The 24128-nt window shown below is 36.2% G+C and overlaps 1 protein-coding gene across 2 annotated transcripts in view; it reads right to left on the bottom strand.

The window, feature by feature from the left end:
- Positions 1-7089: 7089 nt before the first annotated feature.
- LOC127848903 (glutamate receptor ionotropic, kainate 2-like) overlaps positions 7090-24128 on the bottom strand; it is a 72648-nt gene continuing 55609 nt past the window's right edge. For both annotated transcript variants that reach the window (XM_052381590.1, XM_052381600.1), the window contains 12 exons: positions 21779-21832; positions 20184-20351; positions 19745-19900; positions 19061-19165; positions 18397-18510; positions 16895-17101; positions 16493-16716; positions 15736-15854; positions 14908-15125; positions 10311-10536; positions 8244-8506; positions 7090-7966 (listed from right to left, as the gene is read on the bottom strand). In XM_052381590.1, the coding sequence (XP_052237550.1) occupies positions 7793-7966; positions 8244-8506; positions 10311-10536; positions 14908-15125; positions 15736-15854; positions 16493-16716; positions 16895-17101; positions 18397-18510; positions 19061-19165; positions 19745-19900; positions 20184-20351; positions 21779-21832 (2028 nt within the window). In that variant the 3' untranslated portion in view covers positions 7090-7792. The remainder of the gene's footprint in view (positions 7967-8243; positions 8507-10310; positions 10537-14907; positions 15126-15735; positions 15855-16492; positions 16717-16894; positions 17102-18396; positions 18511-19060; positions 19166-19744; positions 19901-20183; positions 20352-21778; positions 21833-24128) is intronic.

Below are 24128 nucleotides of genomic sequence, written 5' to 3'. Positions count from 1 at the left end.
GCATATTAACAGAAGAAAGTCACATGCCATTTAAAAGATGTGTTTTAGAGACCTTAATTAGAAACATTATACTGATTTCAACATTGTCTTAATTAATACATATACAAATTAAACATTTATGAACCGACCTAGCGTTGATCTCATTTCATTTCGATAAGAACTTTGACGTTGTTTGCATATTAAAGGGTAGCCAAAATATATACACTCGTTGTAGGGTTTTCAATTACATTTTTCAAACTATATACGCCGTTCGACGCATTAAGATGAATCTGCCCATCCAAGTCGTGTTCATTTCCTTAACCACCACCTTACACTTAATAGTAATTATTTAAAACGACGATCAGACTATCATGTAAAGCAATTAAAAATTTATATGCGTGTGTGCATTATGCGATTAAAAATCCTGTTATTTTGCTGAAACATACGTGATTTAATCCAATCAAATGTGCCGTGATGTACCACTCGCACAATAGCAATAAGCATTGATTTTATTGCAACGAAGTGGTATCGCATTTCAACGAAATTAAGGCATGTTACGGCAGTTAAAAACGTGATCCGGTGTGTCGTTCAGCACAATAAAGCGTAATGCTGGCAAATAAGGGCTAATTAAAAATGCGGCTGAACGCTCGTGGGCAAATGCTCATCGATAGTAACAAGGCGAAGTGATATCTATAGTAGCATTCAATTCATCAAGCATTGTTTCATTTCGTATCATGATTACTCGATATCAAGGTATGATAATTGCCATGAAGGTGTGGTGGTTTTGTATGTCCGCAAGATAATAGATGTAATCTTATAAGTGTGGTGGTTTTGTATGTCCGCAAGATAATAGATGTAATCTTATAAGAATCAATTCGAAACTTGTATGTTATAGTTTTAACGATACTGTTTTTTCTCGGACACGTTCGAAATGATGAGTTACTTTCTGATTTAGAATTACAGGCTATCGATCACTTAAATGAATATTATTGTTGTTACAATAATGCTCTTTTGAATGACAATCACGACATTATAGCATTGGACACAAACTAGACTCCTAGTTTTGATTAACAATGTAGATAATTCATTATTGCCCCGTTTGCAGGATCGCCGTGATCAAGCGCGACATGATCGGACGTAAAGGAATATGTGAACGTGGCTTCGCCTCTTAAACTACAGTATAACGGTGCGGAATTTTTAATTGTCCAATCGACTCTAGCGGAAAACGACGAATGCAAACATATACATTGAATTGCTCAACAAATCAGTTATACCATGAACAAGTTTTTAGTAACATAAGTATTGCATGTTTGCTATTTTAAGTGTTGAAACGGTTTTTATTCCGATCTTTAAGATAAATATATTTGGAAAAATATATGGAACGTTTGTTAGTCGTGAAAACTATTGATATATATAAAAGCCACGACATTAGTTTGTGGTAAGTGTTGGCGTTCATTATTCGATAGATCAAAAAGAATATAACTACCTTGTGGATTGTATAATACACTTGGTAAATGATTGTGCATGATTCAGTGTCTCATTGCCAACACCTTACAATAATGTCAATATATAATACCATTGAAAACTGCTTTACAATCTTGACAATCTATTACAGATACTAGCAGTTAATAGCCCAAGTAGTTTTCTCATTGACTTTTTGAGTTTTGTCTCTCGAATTTACACTGTGTGTGCATATAATTATACTCGAATCTCATTGGGATCAACATGTTCTTTAAATGAGATACGCTCACACAATTCAAAAACAAACAGACCTGTGCTCAGTTTTATAGCATTACAAGAGCTTTTCTTATTTAATACATTCTGTTAAAACTTTACCGTGTTTGAATCCATTGTGTTGTCATTTTTAAGCGCGTCTTTTTCGGGTGTTTTATGTTCCAGAGTGTCTTCATACATACTGATTGTAATTTTGGGTACCGATCTTAAACACTTAGATATGGTTGTCCAGGATATTGACGCCCGACCAACCTGGTGCCCAATTGGACCTCTCAAGCCGACCAGAATGGTGCCCCATTTGACCTCTCAAACCGACCAGACTGATGTCATATTTGACCTCTCAAGAAAAGCAGGGCAATAACCCTAGCTATATCCTCTTGAAGTGGAGATTTTTGGCTGCAGAGTACTCCACAAACGAACTAATCAATGATCAACATTGACGATTCCATTGTGTCTGTTTAGATATATGTTACATTTAACTAACTTTGTCTTTAATAATGCTCTGACAAGACAGGAACACGCTGAGAAATCTTATGAAGATTTGTTTGATTTACAGAAACTCGATCTTGATTTTCAATCTACAGAGCTAAATCGTTTTATCGATAAATGTTTTGTACCGATTATATCATAGACGTTAAGGGATGTCTGTCTTGTCTACATACATTTGGATTTTCATTCCACTTTGGGTAAATTTGCTTGGATATGGTTACTGTACTCGTTATTAAATAAGGCTTTCAAACTGCGCATACGTTAATGCAAGTTTTTGTACGCAACATATTTGAAAATCATCTCTTTCGTTCGTAGTTAATAACATTTTATCTTTTTTCAATTAACAGTGTAAATACCATATGATATGTTCGTTTGAAAATAAAATGTGGAAAAGGCGTTTTAACAAATATTAACGTGTATTGCTGTCTTTGCTAAATACTAGTATACTACGCGTATAAGCTGAACACCAGTATATATTATACGAGTGAGTGTTTTTATCCAATTCTGCGCTGTATGCTTAATTTGGACATCGCGCGTTTGGTTATATGTAAGACACGTAGCACATTCGCAATAAAATCAAACAAAAAGAGCGTTGCTTGAGCGCCACATGTGGGATAAGTTAATGATTTATACTGTTGACTGTGTAACGTATTTCATGAAACCTAATGGTGAAATATTGTTGAAGATCAATCTGGACCAATTCATGATATAACGACCACATTGAAATTATTCCTCATGAAGTTTCATTCTATGCAAGAGATGGATGGCTGCAAAGCTGCAAGAAACCGGACATCGGTTTGCACAAAATTGCAGCTCTCCGCTTATTTTCAGTAATATACAGTCAAAGGAACATGAAAAGTGCACCATGGAAATAATAAGATATTAGTGTACCTGGTAGTTATTTTCCGCTTCAAATATCAGTTGTGCTCATAAATCAATGTTTGGAAAATACGGAACAAGTTCGACTAACCATATCGCAACTGAAAAATAACTGTTAAATAAACGGTGAGAATGAATAATCTTTAACAAAAGAATGCCCACTAATAATGACGGATTTCCTGCCCGATAAAGACGGTCAAAGATCGAAGGAGTCACCTCATAGGCGTGCAAAACACATTTTCTAAATGGCGTCAACTGCCGATTTTGAATTATATCAGAAATGAAAATTGACTGCTAGTTTCTTGTCAAATTGAATTGACCCATTTCCTGTTTTTCATTTCAACTTTGAGTAATTCGAGAAGCAACGACTACGAGAGATAGCCCACACATTCCTAGAGTGAACAGTGACACACTAGTCGTACTTAAAGAAAATTCCGCTAAAGTGAGAGTAAGCATATATAAATATTGGTATTTTGGCTATCTTGAAAGTAAACTATAAGCAGCGTTTGCATTATTGGATTTTGCTCGTGTCTTTCGTCTTATTATGGACCAGTGACTGTGCTCTAGGGATATCGACAATATTTTCTACCACATTAAAATTCATATTTGCATGCATCCCAAGACACGGTTGCAAAGGACGCACATTGATTAAGTTTGCTTATCAACTAACTTATGAATATAAACAGCACATCTTTATGACAAGGACCTCAAATCATTTGGTACTTTGTACGCGGTCAGCATATTTGGAAATGTTCCCTGAAAGCAAGCGTTGGCTATTGACCGTTTCCTGTTCATGACACAGTCTAACTTTCATTTCAAATTGGAAAATATCATAGATCGCTCCGCAATAAGGTATAACTGTGTAATTTGCCTTCTTTTCTATAATCGATTCACTGTATGCATTAAATGCAAAATAATTTTATTTTATTTAAACGGGGTTAAAAGCTGTTACTGATCATGATGTCTAATTGTATATTACTTTAATTGTGTGACTTGCCACTATCGATTCTATGACACTGTAAACACACATGCATCACATAGTATCGCCCCCTTGTTGAAAAAGGTACCATGTTTGACGTTGAAATTAGAAGGCACATGGTACCTTTTTGGCCAAATGGGGCGATATATAGTTTTTCATATATTCACACATGTTGCCGGAGTAGTGATATTAGAAATTCTACCACTAATAACGATTTAGATATCAAGAAAAAAGTATGTATTATTGTCCAGGCGTTCTTTTAAAATATATAAACATAATTATAAGAGTGATATAATACATAAACACAAGCGTTCGCAATTTTGCAGGTTTTCAACTATATACCCATCATGCGTTATAACATAATCAAGCGTTGTCAAACGAGATATGTCAATGGTGTGCATCTGGGAACTAAAATAAATGAACAAACAAATTGAGACGGGTGCTTTCTTTCTTCGTGACAATATCTGGGATTACGATGTATTTCAGAGTTGTCTGAATAAAAGATAAGAGTGAATATTCACATCCACGTCAAGTCTGTCTGTCACAACCACACACGCGCTCAAAACTATTACAATTGTGACTATAGTGATTCCTGAGAGATGTATATCATCACAAATAAAACGTTTTGTACACAATAAAAGGTGTACTAAGATTATTATTTCCCGCACATAAAACGTCGGCGATGTTATTTATTCATAATTGTGCATGATGTTGCATGTAGTTCGAAATGTAATATTTAGTATAAATCGTACAAATAAAGTGGAGTCAATGATGTAAAGGCAAACGTATTAACATCTGAATGTTCGCAAATTAAACATTTAAATGTTATTTTCATTTGATAATGTTCGAAAGAAAAATGATGACTTCATATATACCATGGTAGTTAATACTTCTACAACATGTAATTTTAGTTATGCCACCTCATTAAGTGATTGTTACAAATCGCAATGAGTGATGACATATTTATCGTTTAAATGTCTAACACTATTATAGGCTATATTAGTGCCTTTAAATTGAAGAATGATTAAACTAGACGTTTGATTGACCTTAAAATGAATAATCGTTAATCTAATTAGTTCAACGTTTATAATAAGGACACACAGATGATCACACCGGCCATACGCATACAGTTTTTGGCAAGAATGTTTCCTAATCCTTCAGATATGTTATTTGTAAATCTTAGCTGTAACAAACTGGATGTAATAATAAAAAGACAAACATGTTTCACATCAAATATTTTCAATTTTATTTCGAATTGATATCACATTATATACAATATAGGTATGAAATAAAACCGTTAAAATGAGCAATATATACATTAACCATATTGTTAATAAACAAGCTGACTTCTTCTGTATCATAAACAACATACATTTGAGAATAAGATGTATACTTTCCCTCCCATAATAAGACATAAGTCATTCAGACAATCTTTTATAAAACATGGACATATTCAACACATTTGCATATTATTTTTTTTGATGTACATAGCTTAGCACAATCGCTCGATTGCTTAGAGCCACTTATGGGCATTTTTAGTTTTCAAGGGTAACATATCAGGTAAATATATCCCGCTTCTACAATTTAAAAACATTGACTTGATTCAATTTAATAGCGGTTCCTCAGTAAATAAAATGGTTAACAAAAGTTCGTACAAATTGTAAAAGTAGTTAATTTTTCCATTTAAAAAAACGTTTAGTTAGTTTTGGCCTTTCTTTTGGAATGTGAAATTTCGTATCCCTTTCGCGAGAGTAAAGCAATTAAAATGCGTTTAAAAATGTTATTTCATCATTGACTCGTATAAAAACATATTACACGATAATTCCCACCGTATTGCAATTCGATGAATTGCACATATATGGTAAGAAGGAGATATAGAAAAGAAAGACTCAGTATAAATAGCATCCAACGATAAGAAACCCGTACGTAATTATGATTCAAATCATTATCAGCCAATGTTGCATTCGAAAAACTTTCATGATTGTAAGAGGGTGCATGCGTGGTCAAAACAAGGAATCATTATACGAAATCATAAAAAGAAACACATATCTTAAGCATTATTTTGCAAACACTTTTTAGACATCTTATACAATACTTGGAAGACAATCGGAAGACAAAATGATAGAGCCTCTATATACACAGCATCTTTGGGTAATTTGAATCAAACTGAAAATACGTACCAATTGCACGGCAACATACAACACTGCATTGTGCATGATTGCGACAATATTTACATGAAAAACAAGCATTTTAAATCAACATTGGTGAATTAAGAGTTAGTATGAGCCAACATGTACATGATTGGAAACAGGGCTAATAACACAGTAATTATATATATATATATATATATATATATATATATATATATATATATATATATATATATATATATTGCATCTTAACAAAAATCTTAAGAGTATATGTCCTGTATATATATATATAGGCTGAAGTCACATGATAGATTTCAGTAGACGGTAAATCATGTACATCAAACTGTTTATTTAAAGAAATGCAGTATTGTTCGGTATACAATGCCCAGCCTTTTTATCTTTTCTTGACCGTCACATTTGAATTCTAATTTACATAAAAAGACACATATTCTCATCGTGTTTGCCGTAATTATGAGAAAAGCGAGACGTCTTTGGCGTAAAGTATTTCAACAGGGCACGTGTTGTTAAAATCTAGGTTCACGACGATTATAAAAGCCTGAACCTACAGCACACATTCTAGACAAGACAACTAAATGGGCCTTGCTCTGTGAAAAAGGGGTTTAATACATGTGCGTAAAGTGTCGTCCCAGATTAGCCTGTGAAGACCGCACACGGACGACACTTTCCGCCTACACTGGATTTTTCCTTAGAATATACTTTCTTGAAAAGAAAAAATATCATAAAAGCGGAAAGTGTCATCTCTGATAAGCCTTTTCGAACTTCACACGCTAATCTGGGACCACACTTTACGCACATGCATCAAACCCCTTTTCACAGAGCGAGACGAAAATAAATTATGAACAGATTACAACAGCAGTATATAGATGCAATCCATAGATTTTATTTCATATAGCGATACATAATCTCGCCGAATAGTTTTAAGATCGCATCCGTTCTGCGTTCATAAAATGGTTATGATTACATGTGAACACAGTAACATGAATATTTTGAACATGCGTTTAGTATCCTTCCATACGTTCGTTCATAACATGATTATTTGCACTCATTGGGAAAAGAAATAACAGCAGGAACGATAGCTGTACAAACATATTTTCATTACGATGTACTTCATTGTCCTAACGTGAAAAACATTCGAGTCAATATTCTTCTGCACAAAAACAACAACGGAAAATGCGGGTCAGTTTGTCAGAATTCCCCCCCCCCCTCCATTATCCATTTAATCCACAAATGACCAGCAGTAATATAATCACAACAAATTACGTCATGACGTCATCACATTAACGTTTCAACACATGAAATTAAAACACTGCAGTGTGAATCAATGAAGATCTACGACGATGCTAGATGAAGAAATTGTTTCACAATAATGCTTTCGGAATAAAATACAGGAACCTTTAAGACAACTCATGTAAAGCAAACTGCTTTTTGAAACCTCTCGTTTAGGTTCGAAATAAAATACAGGGAACACACGTATACGAGAGAGCTATGCATACAGCTGTTTAGCATTATTCATTCGCTTTCCGGAATACATAAACAATAGTTAGCCTTCATAGAACTCTCGTTATGCATACAGCTCTTTGCCATTGTTTCGTTGCGTTATGCCAGTTAAAGGAGCAAATTGTATCCCATTGTCTACGATGTCCTTGCTGGACACCCTGCGAGTGTTTTTCTCTGATTTACCACAACAGCGCACGGCGAACCGCAACTCCTCGGAGATTTCTGAGCAAAACGATTGCTGAAATAAATTAAAGTACATTTATGTTAAAGATTACATATAAAGGATTAAAATACATGGTTCCTTATAGAAGAGAACAAGTCCTAATAAAATATATTTTCAAATTTTAGATCACTTTGTTTTGAGCTGTAAGTCTATACTTGTCTGTACATATCCTTTAAATGATTCCATTGTTTGTCATTTTAAACGTTTGTTTGGTACACGGATATACAAAACATATATTTAATGACTTCATACAGTTACGACAAACCGTAAACGTGATCTGCAGCAGACGTACCTTGTCAATCCTGGCGTTCTTTTTCGCCTTCCACATGAACTCGCAGCACGCGAGCAGCAGACCTGCCATCAGGCCCCCTACAAGCACAACGAACACGCCGCCCACGTGCTTGACCCCAAGGGAGCTGGCGGCCTTCGCGCTCTCGTCGACGTCACACTTGCCACCGCTCTTCTCCTTCCACCACTTCGTGTAGAGCTTGGAGATTTCCTGGTTCTCCTGGAAGTAGATCACCTCGCGCGAAATAAGGTCCGTCCACGGCGAGTCTGGAAACACAGAAGCGGGATATAAGTATAAGTTTTACTTTAAGACTTATTTTTGGTCAGATGCAGCGAACGCCAAGGGCTTATTGAGAAGCTGTGTTGCCTGTTTCCTTCGTAGAACCAGTATGATTAATTCAGTTTCGCGCGGGTCGGCCGAAAGCGATTCTTTGAACGAAAAGTGAAAATTGATTCCGTGTACAGCATTATCGTTACTTTCGCGGAAGGTTACAACGGTCCACATCACGTCCGTCAAATGCTAAAACGAACGGCTTTCATGCAATGAAATATGATCTTTACAAATTGATAATGATCATTCATTTCAGAACAAACAAGGTATCAAATACCTTATTTTACATACATTTTACAGATCGGGATTTACAAAAATAATCAAATTTCGTTAAGGAAAGACTACACTTACAAGGCAAACATCATCCTAGGCACGACGATTTTTTAAAATAAAAAATCGCAACGCTTCTGTTCTAAATGTAATACGTAAAAAAACGATTAACGGAACATGCCTTAATGTAAGAACATATGGATATCTTAAAAAGATTGCAAATACTGTAAACGTATAGAAATTCGTCGGTATGAAATTTCGTGGTTTAATAAAAAAACAACTAATTCGTTGACACGTAATTTCGTGGATTTCAAATTTTCGTTGAAGATTGACAGTCATAATAAATTAAACTTTTCTTAGACAACCAGAGTAATAACAAAGAATAATCTGCTAATGTGTGTTGACAGCAAGGCTTGTGATTAATGTGCACTGAAGCATGAAAGTGTTGCCGATAATTGCCGATAAGAGGGAATAAGCGGAGATCTTGTGGGTCCTTGCTCGCTAATTGCCATCAATGTTGTTTTGACAATATTTGCAATTCTCTGCTCAATCGGCCCCCTAGTAGTAACAATTGAGTAATAATGTCCCCAAAATACAGATGTGAAAACCGTTATGTCTCTTTTAACTTTAATTGGCACTAATTGACATATGTGATAAATCTGCAAACTGGTAATTTGACGACGTCACGTATAAGAGAACAATCGTTGATGTACAGTTTAAATTCCGTGCTTGATTTAAAAAGTATTATTACCCAAACACTTATCAAGAAAACAACATATTGTATTACCTAGCATATCTCAATCAAATATCTCAGATAACCGAAAACAATAGAAAATGTCGGCAATGACATTCGGAAAGGACCGATTTCGGATTAAAAATGTAAAAATAATCGTTAGTACTTGCATTCGTGGTTCAGCGGAACAACGAAATCCACGAAAATTCGTACCACACGCAATTTAGTGGTTTTACAGTAACCCACTACGCGCTAAATATACCTTACGGCGAAGTACTGGCTTTAGCGAATATAATAATGTTCCGAGGGTTTTGTTCTGGTTATTGTTGGAATAAAACAGCAGAAAAATAATGATACACGATACAGTTCCGAATAATAGAATCAAATAAATGTACCATTTCTATGTAAATATGGAAAACAATTAATGACACGCAAACAGAACATGAGTTCAATAGGTCCACACTGGAATATATGCGAGAAAATAATACACGTCGAAACGACCCCGCCCAAACAATCAGAATATATGTTTGGAATACACCCTTTTTGTAAATGTTTGATTGCATTACAAGACCTTAACATTAAACAAACTACACACCACCTTTTGTAAACGCAGAAATTTATCTTCAAGAAATATTTTGGAAAACAACAACCAGAAGAACTGAGCAGTCCATTCGTTAATGCAAGTCATGTATGTGAATAGCCCATGCATAAACGCAATAAGTGTATGTGAAACAAACCTTTAGGGAATGCAAGACCGTAGCCCTTGGAGTCGAGCAGCCCGCCGACTTGCGTAAGCTCGCAGTTGCGCTGCACCTGGTAGTCAATGGTGGTGGACTCGGCGATATACGCGTAGTTGGAGGTTTTCACCCTTTGTATGCCTTCTTTGCTATTCGAGACGAAGGCCGCATCCGGGTGGGCCTTCATAAAACTCCACATTTTCTGGAACGTTGGTTCGGTCGAGGTCTGAGAGAAAATAAGGCAGGCGATATTACCATATTACGTCCCGAGAGAGTCAAAATATTAACTTAGAATAAGTAATATGAGAGCTTTCAAGGGACAATTATTGCACATTAAACGGTAAAACAATTTGACATTAATCGAGTTTTATTATAACTTTTAGCCCATAATAAATTACGACAATAGCAAAAAGTTTATTTTAATCATTAGGATAACTTAAAAATATAATGTATGAGAAGCCGATATTCTAAACGAAACTGTCACATTTACCACATCATTACACTTAAAGCTAACATGTATGCTTAAAAGAAATATAAATAAGTAATTATTTATGTTATTGTATGCATTGTATTATTCGCCCTACGTTTAATATGAAGTATTGTATATTTAATTTTCACCACACGATCCAGTTTATAATTTTAGTAGTGTTCCAATTATATAACAAAAAATATGAGAAATAAAGTTAACACTTTTTTATACAAATACCGGGCACGTCACGAACATAAATATTTGTATCTGTACGATTCGACTTTAAGACCTTAATTGCACGTTTCCGTAGCGAAACAATCCTAGTTTGACCACTATTAGAGGACGCGTCACGAGCAAACTGTCGAAGAAACGAGGAGGTACTCAGTCAAACGATACACGATGTGCCAGTACCTCGAAGAAAGTACGTGTTGAACCAGATTTCACAACGCCGTATGAAATCTCCGAATGTGTGGCCAACTCGTCAACGTCCTCGAACGCCGCCACGGTTTTTTCTACGGAAAGGAATGCGGCTAGGTTTGCCGTGTACGAAGATATCATGATCAACGTGAAGATGTACCATGAGCTTGCTACAATGCGACCAGACGCCGACCATGGAGAGATATCACTTCCTACACGGGGAAACAATCAACCAGAAATACTGGGTGTTCAGAATCGGTTAAGTGGATGTGTTGTCATTATTGTTACAAAAAATGTGCCACAGTGTTGATTAACTGTTTTAGGTTCTATTATTGACTACGTTAAGTATAAGCGTATTAACAAAACAACATCCGTGTGATGAGTGTGATGTTTGTATTGATTGATGCAAATTATTGATGTGTCTGCTTTTCTGATTTGCATATGTTACTTTAAGACCGACACATATATGTTAAGTGTAATTTCGTTCGGATGATAGATTCATTCCTGTAGCGGCAATACATGATGTCTGTGTGATTACATATGTACATTATCGATGTGGAAACTGCAACAATCTGCCATTGTTCTCTTGTTGGTTCTTTTAATTGAAGCGAAACGTCTACATTAGTTATTAGTTTCTTATATTTGTTAAAAGTTCTACTGTTCCTATATGTTATGTACATCATCAACCGCGTCTTAAACAGCCGCATAGGAACGTCAATCTAAAGTATTGAATGTCAAAAATATTTTGAGGGCTAGCCGGACCTCGTACTTACCCCAGAACTTACACAAACCGAACGCTCGTATTCTACCGAAAATGAAAACATGAACGCAAACAAGTTTGGCTTGAATCGAAAAATCCATATCTAATTTACAAGAACTAGTGTCGTAAGTATCGCATATTAAATAAACATATTCGGAAACAGGTCTTTAAGTTATTAGTTTACATAGGTATATGGGTCATCTATCAAATTTGGATAATGTTAGTTTGTGTATAAGCTTGGACAAAAATGTGACTTCTATCGTGTTACAAAATTAAAAAAAAAATTAAGAGGGTCAGAGGCCCAAGGTCGCTCATCTGAGACTTCAGGGAACTGAACTGCTTTCAGCAACTTTTAAATTGTTTTTTAACAATTTTCAAACTTGGCCAAAATATCAACAAGAGAGTAAACAAGGTTTTACTATATGCATTTAAGGAAAAATGCCCAGCCCCATGGCGCCCACAGTTTTTGCAACGGACGGGAATCCTTTTCGAACTCAGCCCAGATATAATTAGAACAAATCTTCTGACCATGTTTCACGAACATTTGACTAAGTGTTGCTTCTAGAGTGCTAGCAAGGTTTGACAATAGCCATGCAGAAAACATGTCCCGCCCTTTGTGAATATATTTTTCGACGAACCATTACCATTTTTGAACTGACTCAATGAAGCAAATATTCTGAACACGTTTCCTAACGATGTGATTATAAATAAACTGAAAAGTTAGCAAGGTTTTACTATAACCAAATAAGGAAAAATGCCCCGCCAACTGGCGGCTATGTTTTGCAATAGACCAGAACCATTTTCGAACACGCCCAAGTAAGTTATCATTGCGACACATCTTCTGACCATGTTTCATGAAGATGGGACATTAAATGTGGTCTCTAGACTGTTAACAGGGCAAATGTTGACGACGCACGACAGACGACCGACGACGCAGAACAAACAAAAGGCGATCAGAAAATCACACAATGAGCATGTTGTGCTGTAGTGAGAAAACAAAAAAAAAGAACCTCTCCATAAAGGGCATTCTTTCCATTGGTCTGAACCATAGTTTGAATCATCCGAGTAAACATTAGAATACACTTTAAAAGCAAGTTTCATAGCGATTGGACTATTTGACTTCTAATGTGAACAATGCATCGTTATAGCCATCAAAGGAAAAATACCCCAACCATTTGTGGGCCATGTTTTTCTATGACGTACTTCTTGGGGCAAAACTATATTTGGTATGCCTACAGGTACAAGAATACAGCGACAGACACAAGTGTGATTCCTTAGGAATATAATTTATGCCAACAGACATATATTTCTTCATGCATACATATATCAAGGCATATAGGTACATTTACCGATATACCTGTAGGTACACTATGAGCCGTTGGGTACCATTGTAGCCATTCGGCAAAAAGTCATATCCACGGGAACAATATATTGAATTGGTGATAATTTTGTTTTAATTTATATGGTTTTAATAACATGCAATTATACTTATACAATTACACGACACTTTATGGAATTTATTGTTTTGTTCGTGTTTTTCAAATAATGAAGCTTTTTTTAATTATGATTAACTATGAGACTGCTTCTAATTGCTTAATATACGTTGGACTCATGTTCCACTTGTGGTCAAACGAATTTTCATTCCCACATGCATGTATTAATGTCAATTAGCGAAGAAGAAGACCTTTAAACGCATAAGTGTGTCTATAGGCATATACTGTCTCACTTGGAGTCTACACAAGCTTTTACTTTTATTTGACTTGGACTTCGACCACAGTGTACAGAGTTTCACACTCTTGGAGATACCTTTGGAACAAATTTTCTGAACAAATTTCAAGAAGATTGGAAAATAAATATGGCCTTTAGGATGTTCACATTGTAAATGATAAGCATTCCCAACGCAAGATGGACCACAAACGATGGACACAAGTTAATCAATGTTCCTCGCGTTGAGCACTTCGTGAACAAGAGAGCTATAAATAAATATCTCAAGTACGTAAATGAAGGACATTCCGGGAGAAAGCAACATTATATTATATTAAACCAATGCGACGTATTCAAACTCCTACTACTAGCAAATTATGCATGTATAATTGTTTTCAAATATTATATTACTATTATTAAAATGTTATGATAAAACTACATCCTTTCTAAGTGTTCTATACTGAAAATCATCGATTACGCTCTATTCTTAATATACAACTTAACGTAGAGACCGATTTTGCATGTACGGATCCTTCAAGCGGTGATACTTAATGAATTTCCTTTTGTATTTCTACCTCGAAAAAGCTCCTCGTTGACCCTGACCTAACTACGCCATATTTAATGTTGGTATTCTCTAGTTTCGCTTGCGTCTGCGCGGCGAGGTCATCGGCGTTTTTTATAGGCTCAATCATGTTCTCCACTGTGAGGAATGCCGCCAAATTGGCCGTATAAGAGGACATCATGATCAGCACAAAAAATGCCCATACAGTTGACATTGTGCGCGTGGACACGGACTTTGGCGCAAGCTCCGTCCCTGTGTAAAAGCATATTAATTTCAAAGCATGACTGGAAGCGTACTTCTGGGCGAGAAATTGAATGGGGAACTGGAGGCGAATCGGAAGTTGTTAAAAGGCGGAAAGGATAACCGAAACGGGAGCGACGGATTGCAAACCGGTGTTGGATTGATATTAGAAAGACAGTCCATACATACCTTTTACTGGTGTATAATTGCAATGATGATGAACCCACTACGAAAACATGAGGCGAAAATATCATTCGACCCACTATGTACTCACAAACGTGCATCCATTGCTTTTCGGCTATTAATCTCGACGATCCCAAATCTCCACAAAATGCCAAATTCAAATGCTTCTGTGACATTGATTTGCCATCCAATACGCTTTAATATGAGATACATACCAAGTTTGAGAGTGCGAACTTTCGCATTCATTGATCCTGATGCTTACCTCAAAAAATGTTCGGGTAGAGCCATTTGCCTGAACGCCATATGGTATTTTCTGCTGTTTCGCTAAATCCTCAACGCTCTCTATATCGGAAATCATGCGCTCCACGGTGAGGAACGCGGCGAGGTTGGCGGTGTAAGAGGAGATCATAATTAGGGTAAAGAACCACCATATGCACGCCACCATACGCGTAGAGATGGCTCTCGGTGCTATTTCGCATCCTGGTTAAATATTAGTGGAAAAAGGGTAAGCCATTAGATTAGGTTTGCAGAAGCCAAATCGAGAGTAAAGTTGAAAAACTGTAGTTTCTTCGTATGCATTATCGTATAAAAATATTATATGCAAACACACATCTGGCATTCATTTAAGTGGAGGACAAAATAAAACGGATGGAAGGGCCTTTCCGGGTCGACATCAAATTAAAACTAAATTATGTCAGACTTGCATGCTTTAGTAAGACTGTTAATTATTGTGTTACGTAATTTCGTGTGAAAACGTTAAATGTTATCATGAAAAAGCAAGACCTACACATACACACTTAGTTTATTGTTTAAAATAAGTTTAATGTATATGTATATTTCAATAAACGATTTGTCTCGTCATTTCCTAGCTTGCAACTTTAAAACATATACTAGTTATATTACCTTATATCAAATACAAAAGTATTGTTATATTAACAGCAATACAGACACAATACAACTTTATAAATTACTTAGTTATAGATTTGTTGATTGACAAATTTATTTTCGTGATATTTGTAACTATTAACGGAATACACAAAGGCTTTTTATGTATTTTTTTTAATCATACGTGAAAAGTAAAAAGCGGTACCTTGCTGCATAAGAGATCCTATGGTAAACCAGAGACTGTTCAAAATGGTGAACTGGTTCTCGACAAGGTCCGAATCTTCATTGCACGGGTGAGGGTTTGTCCACTCGTACGGACTGAACCTGAAATAAATTAAAGAGCATGGGTATTCAAAACTATAAGATTTGGCAGAAATATAAACAACTTGTGATTTATATGTATTGAAGAACATTGGTGTACTATCCATGAAGCGCAATTATAGACCCTATTTCTTGTGACAGTTAGGATTTTCACATCGAGGAAACTAATAAACAATAAATTTTAAGTGACTTTTATTACATTCGTTAAAGCCACAGAAATACGAGCGCCAGCAAATCGACATAACGACCGCAGGTTTGTTGCACATTATTAAACGTCTTCGGTCAAACTGGAAAAATAATAATATTTTGCTAATCGTAAACCATTGTTTTAACATACACACGTTTGAAGGGCGCAAAAGCAACAAATAAAACGAAATATAATATTGCTATTTAAGATATTTGTCGTTCGATCGTTGGCGATAAAGCGGATTCGATCGCCATTTGTACACTCATTTCACAGACTGTTTGAAGAATGACAATTGGTGTTGTTAGGCTGGAAACTGACCTTATCAGAAAGAAAGCCCATCACGCTACTCGACATTTCGTTGGCAAACAAGCAAAGAAATGGCAAATATGCATCGAGTATAATATTATTATTTATACTAGTACACTGAACTTTTTGAAAAAAGTACAGAAAGTACCTGGCAATTACAAACAGCATGAAGCTAACACATAGGTAGGCGGCCATCATGTATATCCATACGTTTATTGACAGCGGCGACAGGAAGGAGAAGAGCTCTGGAGGCGCCTTCGTCGGCTTTTTGTAGACAATCGTGATACCCAGGTTGAGGAAGGGTTTCGTGAAATCGACGACCTTCTCGCGCTCGTAAGTGATCGTATAGCCGGCGGCGGCGATATCTGCTTTCTGAACAAACAATTAACGAAATTTAGTATTCGTAAAAAGTGCCTAAATACAGCTATATGCAATTGATTACCAGTTAATATTTCTATTATTTCAAATCATTTTTTTTGGCACTGAGAGTAACAATGTCCGATCAGTAAATGTGAGATCAGCCGTTCTGTCTTCTAATAAATCAACTCACCCCTTTCGGGTCTCGCTTCATTAGGTCTCCAACCATGCCGTCCCATACCCCAGGAGACACCTCGCGACCGAACGCCGCGTCCGCAACCTGGTACACGGTGTAGTTGAAGCCCAGTCTCTCCTTTATCAGATCGAGGAGGTCGATCATGAAGCCTTCGTGAAAGAACTTACCGTCAGGGCCTTCCTTCCTCATTAGGTACGGATCTTCCTGGAGGGGAAAACATGCAAAAACTTGACATTTAAAGTGACCTATTTGCTTATCAACTAATTCTCTAGGCTACGTATTTACACATTTGACAAAAGAACATCGATTATGATGGCAACATTTTCTGCATTAAAAACACAGCATAAACATAACTGAAATATGAATTATGTGGCACATCTAGATATATTAAGCTAATAAAAGTTTGGGTCAATGTTATATGCGCTGGGCCCCAGGAGAGCGTTGCAATTAGCAGTGTTTTATTTTGTTCGTTAACTTCGTATATCACGGACACTTTTTCAACGCAATTCGAAAATTGCTCAAAGCAAAGTTAATCACAAAAGGTCCAATATGGCCCTTAAGCGCTCACTTGAGTTTACGGTTACCAGTTGCTGAAGATTTTACCATGTTTTTCACTACTCTTTACTAGATTCAAACTTGGCCTTTATTTGTTAAGATAAACATTATTACAAAGTTCCATCCCCAATGGGTCAGTAATCTGAGATTCAGGATTTATACTTCACATAGATATTGTAAAGATAACTATATAACCAAGTTTCATCAAATTTGAGTAATTACAGATGAACCTAGAGCGGTAACACGTTTTTTTTTAAAGATGTTGCCTTGTTACATAATTTGTATGGACGTGACCCAGATTCGAATACATCCTAAGCCATGCCAACATTTAATGCTGCTTAAAGTTCATCGAGAGTGAGTCTTCAAAGTGGCCTGTTAAGTGGTTACAAGGTTTTCTCTAAGATTAGACTAAGTTACCTAGTAAATGGCAGTTAGTGAGACACATGTAAGTATTTGACCAGATTACCGTTTTGAAAGCATGTGACCTAGATTTAGACACGGCCATAATTTAGTCAAGATAAACATACTAACAAAGTTTCATCAAGAAAGAGTCTTAAATGTGGCTCTAAAGTGGTAACACGTTTTATATATGAATTGACCTCGTGACAAAGTGGTAACAAGTTTTATATACGATTTTACCTGGAGACCTAGTATTTGAACGTACGTGACCCAGACCTGCAGATAAAAATTATGACCAAATTAATAAAATACGATGTAGAAGTAGATTGGTAACGAGCTACAATTTCACGACGAACCCGTGTACCGCTCCAAGCGCAACGCACACCGGACGACGACCGATGCCGGACATAGGGTGATTACAAATGCTCACTTTGAGGAGGCCGATGATTGAGGTCATTGGCTATGACAGTATGACATACGTTATTGATGATCTCTAAACTCAAAACAAAGTGTTGGTGGAGTTTATAAAGTAAAAATGGACATACGTAGACGGTGACCACTCTCAGAGTCATGTTCTTCAGCTTGCTGGCGTCGGCAGTGAATTTCTCTTTGAACGAGGCCGATATGTTAACGCCGTTCGTGGGGTCCCAATTGCCCACCTGTAACAAGCATCAATATATGTGTCAGTAAATAATAATTATTAATCACCAGCCAGTATTAATCACAAATCAATATCAATCATAAATAAAAGTCATGTTACTCACGTCCGTTGGAGGAATAATACACCGGCAATAGACACTACTCCAAAATCCAATATTTCTAGACATAGTAAGAATAAGATACAGTGTCAGATCTGTATAGATTTTACTGGTATCGCAATTGTATCCTGTTTACTATTGAAACAGATGTGACTTTATGCAGCAATGCGAGAAATGAAAATTGGTAGGTGACACGATAGTCCCATAGCTATTTTTTTTTTAATCGGATCCACCTAGCTACTACTAGCTATTATCAAAAATACAGACGTCAATCCTACTCAGCTTTAATGACATAATTAACTTGTCCAGGCCTACCGTGAGTTTATACTAATGAAATAAGTTCAGGCCTGTATATATATTATAACATGACATACCTGTTTCGTGCCTATCTAGATATTATTACAAAGCAGAACATTGTTTTGGTGCAAATAGCTATTATAACAAGACAAACCTTTTTCAGACCTGCTTGTGAGAGTTCTACGACGTCAAGGCTGATGTCGGATCGCTTATTATCGGATTTGTATCGGACCTTTCCAGACAACCCTTCAAACTCCAACTTCAAGTAAACGAAAATAATTGAAAGTTTATTGTTGTTTTGAAGGAACAAAATATTCCAAATGTTATAGCAACACACATACTTTAAGTATTCAGTAAAAACAGAGTCCTACACGGGAGGGTTCACAAAACTCTTTTATTTTCTTACAAAATTAAATTGTTAAGTACAAACTATCGCATGACTTATATTCAATAAATAAACTAAGAATTAAGTACAAACTAACTATTTAATTAGAATAATCTATTTGAAAAACAAATTATATTGACACAGTCTCGGGCGTCTAAAGATACTATGTAAATTCTAATATTCCGATTTTAGGAATGTTACTAAACCAATCATGGAAAGAAAAATATCTTTAAAAACAAAAACAAAGGCATATTAACATACATGTATATCGAACCCAAATGAATCGGAAAACAATGTACAATAAAAACGATTTCTGCAAATATGTATTTGAAATCTTCGCGGATTGACACGATTATAAATTTAAATAATTACTTCTTTTTTGCTGTAGGGGAAGTAAAGGCACGAGTTTTAATCAATGGTCATAATATCAAAGAAATAAATATATTTTGTTACCGATTTCATGAAGTTCAGGAGGCTACTTCCCATCTCCCAACCGTCCCGCTTGTTGCAGTTTAGCGACTTGGTCTTCACGTCGTTCTGCGAATTCGTCAGCTCCGCGAGGGACTTGAAGAAAAGGATCACCGCGTCGTACACCAGCGCCACTTCCGTCTGCAAAGGGAAAATGAACGCACGCATGTCGTCACATGCGAGTGATCGTGTTACATTGCCATTTTCAAATGGGCCAGTAGTAAAGTTACGCGCACCGTGACGAGTTGAAGTCATGTGCTGTGTTCATAAAATTGATGTATAACTCAAATGTAATCGATTTAACTTGCTTTAACTCTTTAATTATGTTGCTTATTAATAAATACTGTCAAGCACAGGCATATAAATGTAATCGATCCAAGGTCTATAACTATGCTAGAATCCCCAATATAGTAGTTCCCCGTACCTTTAGGTATTTCTTTCCCAACAGCGGCGACTCCTGCATGTTCGCCTCCAGGTACGACCATGCTGTCATCACTTCCACAACTTGGGGCCGGTTGGGGTCGATAAGCCTCATGGCTGTGATGTTGGCACCGCTGTACTTGTAGTCTTCTAAATCAACCATACCGAGGTCCTTAAATACACGGAGAACTGTGCGTGAAAACGTTTGTTTTTAAAAACTATTTGAAAAGTGTTACACATGGTAATGCGTTTTAAACGGTAGACTTGGCGAACATGTAAAGGTCAGAACTTGAACTTCATTCACACAAATAAACGTTACTTTTTTAGCACAAAGACAGGTTAGGTATTTACATGTTGTGATTGTCCATGTCGAATATACGTTTGTTTTATGTGAGATATGTATGCACGGTATCAGATTTTATTAAGAATACTTGGGGGGAAAAGGCTTAAACATCTTCAATAAAAATATTCGAATCGCCTTAAATAAAGGCTTTTTAAAGAATTCTCAAATAAAATGCAGCTATTTGCAGGCTTATGTCATGTCAGGTACAAACAATAGAACTAATGTATCGTCACAGATGCTATTTCTGGAAATATGCCAAGCATGACGCATACCTAGGTTTGACAACAAATGAGGATCTTCTGAATTGTTGCTGATATAGAACCGTTAACAATTTTAATGTGCATCATTTTCATACTCGTTCCTCACCCTGGTGCAAGTATCTTGTAAGAACTGTTGTTATCGTGTCTGATAGATGTTAATACCTGCAAACGGCGCCTTCACACAAAATGTTGCCAACACAAAATACTTAAAAAATTATTTCGAATTCTTCCTAAAACTATGATTTACAATGGCCAGATAGTTAATTGCGCGTCTCACGTTTTGCGTTTTTCAAGACGTAACTAATAAATTTTCGCTCACTGATATGTTCCAGAGACGGGATTTTGCAAAGAGCAACCGTGGATAACTGTTATTTTGGCAAGACGAAGCGTATCAGAAAATAAAAACTTATATTACGTTTTATGATTGAAAATAAAATGAATATTCGGCAACTCCATTTAAGTCATTAAATATTGTCAATACCACTTGATGTTAAGTATGCTCAACCGGAGCAAGATTGAAAGCAGCAAGCCTTTCATTGTTGTTGACTGAGAATAATTTAACACGACATTATCTACCGAAATCTGCTTTTATCGTATTTAATTTTATAAGCAGAAAACATCCACGTCTTTGATCATAAAATTTTATGTAAATCGTACCAACACGGACATTCTTAGAACCAAAGATCTAACGTATTCAAGCTTATCTTGTTTGAAATGCTTTTGATATTTGGTTCATTGATCGATCGTGTTTCAAATGCATATAAACGTACTATTATCATCAGCGTGTGTGGAAATTAACGACATTTTATTGTTTTCTTTGCAGTTACGACATCGACATCAAACAAATTTTTGGAACATTATGTTACAGCGTGTTCCCTACATTATTTGATCCCACCACACTAAAAGTTGAACATATTTGTGTCACTGACGTTTTTTTTTAAATTGAACTATGATACATGGCCTTAAATGTATATAACCATCATGCAAAAAACTCACCAGCGTAGTGAAGTGGTAGTGGTAGTACTCCGACAGCATGTTTACCTTCAGGGCCTGCAAAGAGTATTAAGTTTCAGTTATAGAGCCGTGATTGAGTATGCAAACGGTGTAAAGTTTCAGTTATAGACCCGTGATGGGGTCTGCAAACGGTATGAAGTTTCAGCTATAGACCCGTGAATGGGGCCTACAATCAGTGTAAAGTTTCAGTTATAGACCCGTATGGTGTCCTCAAACAGTGTAAAGTTTCAGTTATAGACCCGTGATGGGGTCTTCAAACGGTGTGAAGTGTTAGCTATAGACCCGTGATGGGGTCTGCAAACGGTGAGAAGTTTCAGCTATAGACCCGTGATGGGGCCTACAATCAGTGTAAAGTTTCAGTTATAGACCCGTGATGGTGTCTGCAAACAGTGTAAAGTTTCAGTTATATACCCGTGATGGGGTCTGCAAACGGTGTAAAGTGTCAGTTATAGACCCGTGATGGGGCCTACAATCAGTGTTAAGTTTCAGTTATAGACCAGTGATGGTGTCTGCAAACAGTGTAATGTGTCAGTTATAGATCCGTGATAGGGCCTGCAAACAGTGTAATGTTACAATTATAGACCCGTGATTGTGCCTACAAATAGTGTAAAGTTTCAGTTATAGACCTATGATGGGGCCTACAGACAGTGTAAAGTTTCAGTTATAGGCCCGTGAAGGGGTCTGAAAACAGTGTAAAGTTTCAGTTATAGACCCGTGATGAAGCCTACCAACAATGTTTAGCTTCAGTTATAGATCAGGTCTGAAGACAGTGTTAAGTTTCAATGAATACCCGTGATGTGGTATGCGAAAAGTGCGAAGTTTCATTTATAGACCCGTGATGGGTATGCGAACAGTGTAAAGTTTCAGTTAAAAAACCGTGATGGCGCCTGCAAACAGTTAAAGTTTAAGTAATTTACACGTAATGGGGACTGCAACCAGTGTGAAGTTCCAGTCATTTACACGTAAATTGGCATACCAACAATATAAAATGTCTGTTGAATTCACGTAAGAGAGCGTGTGAAAACTTTAAGGTTTCAGTACTTTACACGTAATGGTAACTGATAACAGTTTAAGGCTTCAGTAATATTTACCAAATGGGACCTGCGAACAGTGTAAGGTTTCAGTAGTATGCACGTAATGGGACCTTCGAATAGTGTAAGATAACATTAATATGCACGTGATGGGACCTGCCAATAGTGTAAGGTTTCAGTAATATACACGTAATTTGACCTGAGAACAGTGTACGGTTTAAATAATAAACACATGATGGGAACTTCGAACAGTTAAAGGTTTCATGTAAAGTCACGTGATAGGGTCTGAGAAACGTGTAAGGTTTCAATATTATGGTGTGAACGCGGTTAAAACCTGCTAATAAGTTTGCTTAGTCAATTAATAATTGGATTAATCGACTGTTAATCAATAATCCCATATATGCCCGATTTATATTTTTAAACCAAATTATGGGTGGGTAATATAGACGATAAGAGTCATAAACACAAACGTTTGAAATTTTCTAAAGGGTCAAATGAATTTCGGCATATGGTTCTATTTAAAGATATGATGAAATAAGCTACCAATCAGGACCGTACGTTGTATTGCAACTTGCGTAAATCACCTGCCACGGTTTGCACGCGTTGTGTACAGCTATTTAAGGTTAAAAAGTTCTACATTTCTTAAATGAATTTCTTTGTCCAGATAAAAAGCGCGCGAAAATTGGCGTGGGTGTATTTATTTGTAAATAAAAATTTCGTAGCGGGTACAACATTGAGATCATTTAATTTCCATTAAAAGTTTCGTTGTAAATTTCAACTAAAGTACCGGGGTATCTCGCGAATTATTTGGCATTGACATTTCCTCTTAATAAAATATAATGTAAACACGCTGTATCGTTACCGTTACGCTGTATCAGTTCCTTCATTATTGAAACAATTATTGTATTGTATACTGACTGCACACAAGTGTCGTAACATACGGATGCAATACGTAAATTCGGACATTACTTAAAGTCAGACACAAGTAAATAAATGATTTAATAGTCTTGTTTTCTTGAAACTCGGTATTTGTTGTTTAAAAGGGCAATTGCATTGATTAACACCATACGAGTCAATCGTGTTGATCATCTAAACGCTTTATTTACGTTTCCGACTTAACGTGCTGTCCGAATTTAAGTACACATACATGTGCACATACATGTAATATCTACATGCAGTATATGATTTTCTTTGGTAAATTTACATTTAAGTACACGGTGCCTGTACTGTAACATTAATTTACGATATTGACTGTGTACATCCGACTACTTGCTGTATTAAGTATATGTATGTATACATAT

The sequence above is a fragment of the Dreissena polymorpha genome, chromosome 1 (genome assembly GCF_020536995.1).
Source record: "Dreissena polymorpha isolate Duluth1 chromosome 1, UMN_Dpol_1.0, whole genome shotgun sequence".
Classification (NCBI taxonomy): domain Eukaryota; kingdom Metazoa; phylum Mollusca; class Bivalvia; order Myida; family Dreissenidae; genus Dreissena; species Dreissena polymorpha.
Note: the sequence above shows the minus strand (reverse complement) of the source record. Positions and strands in the feature narration are given on the sequence as shown.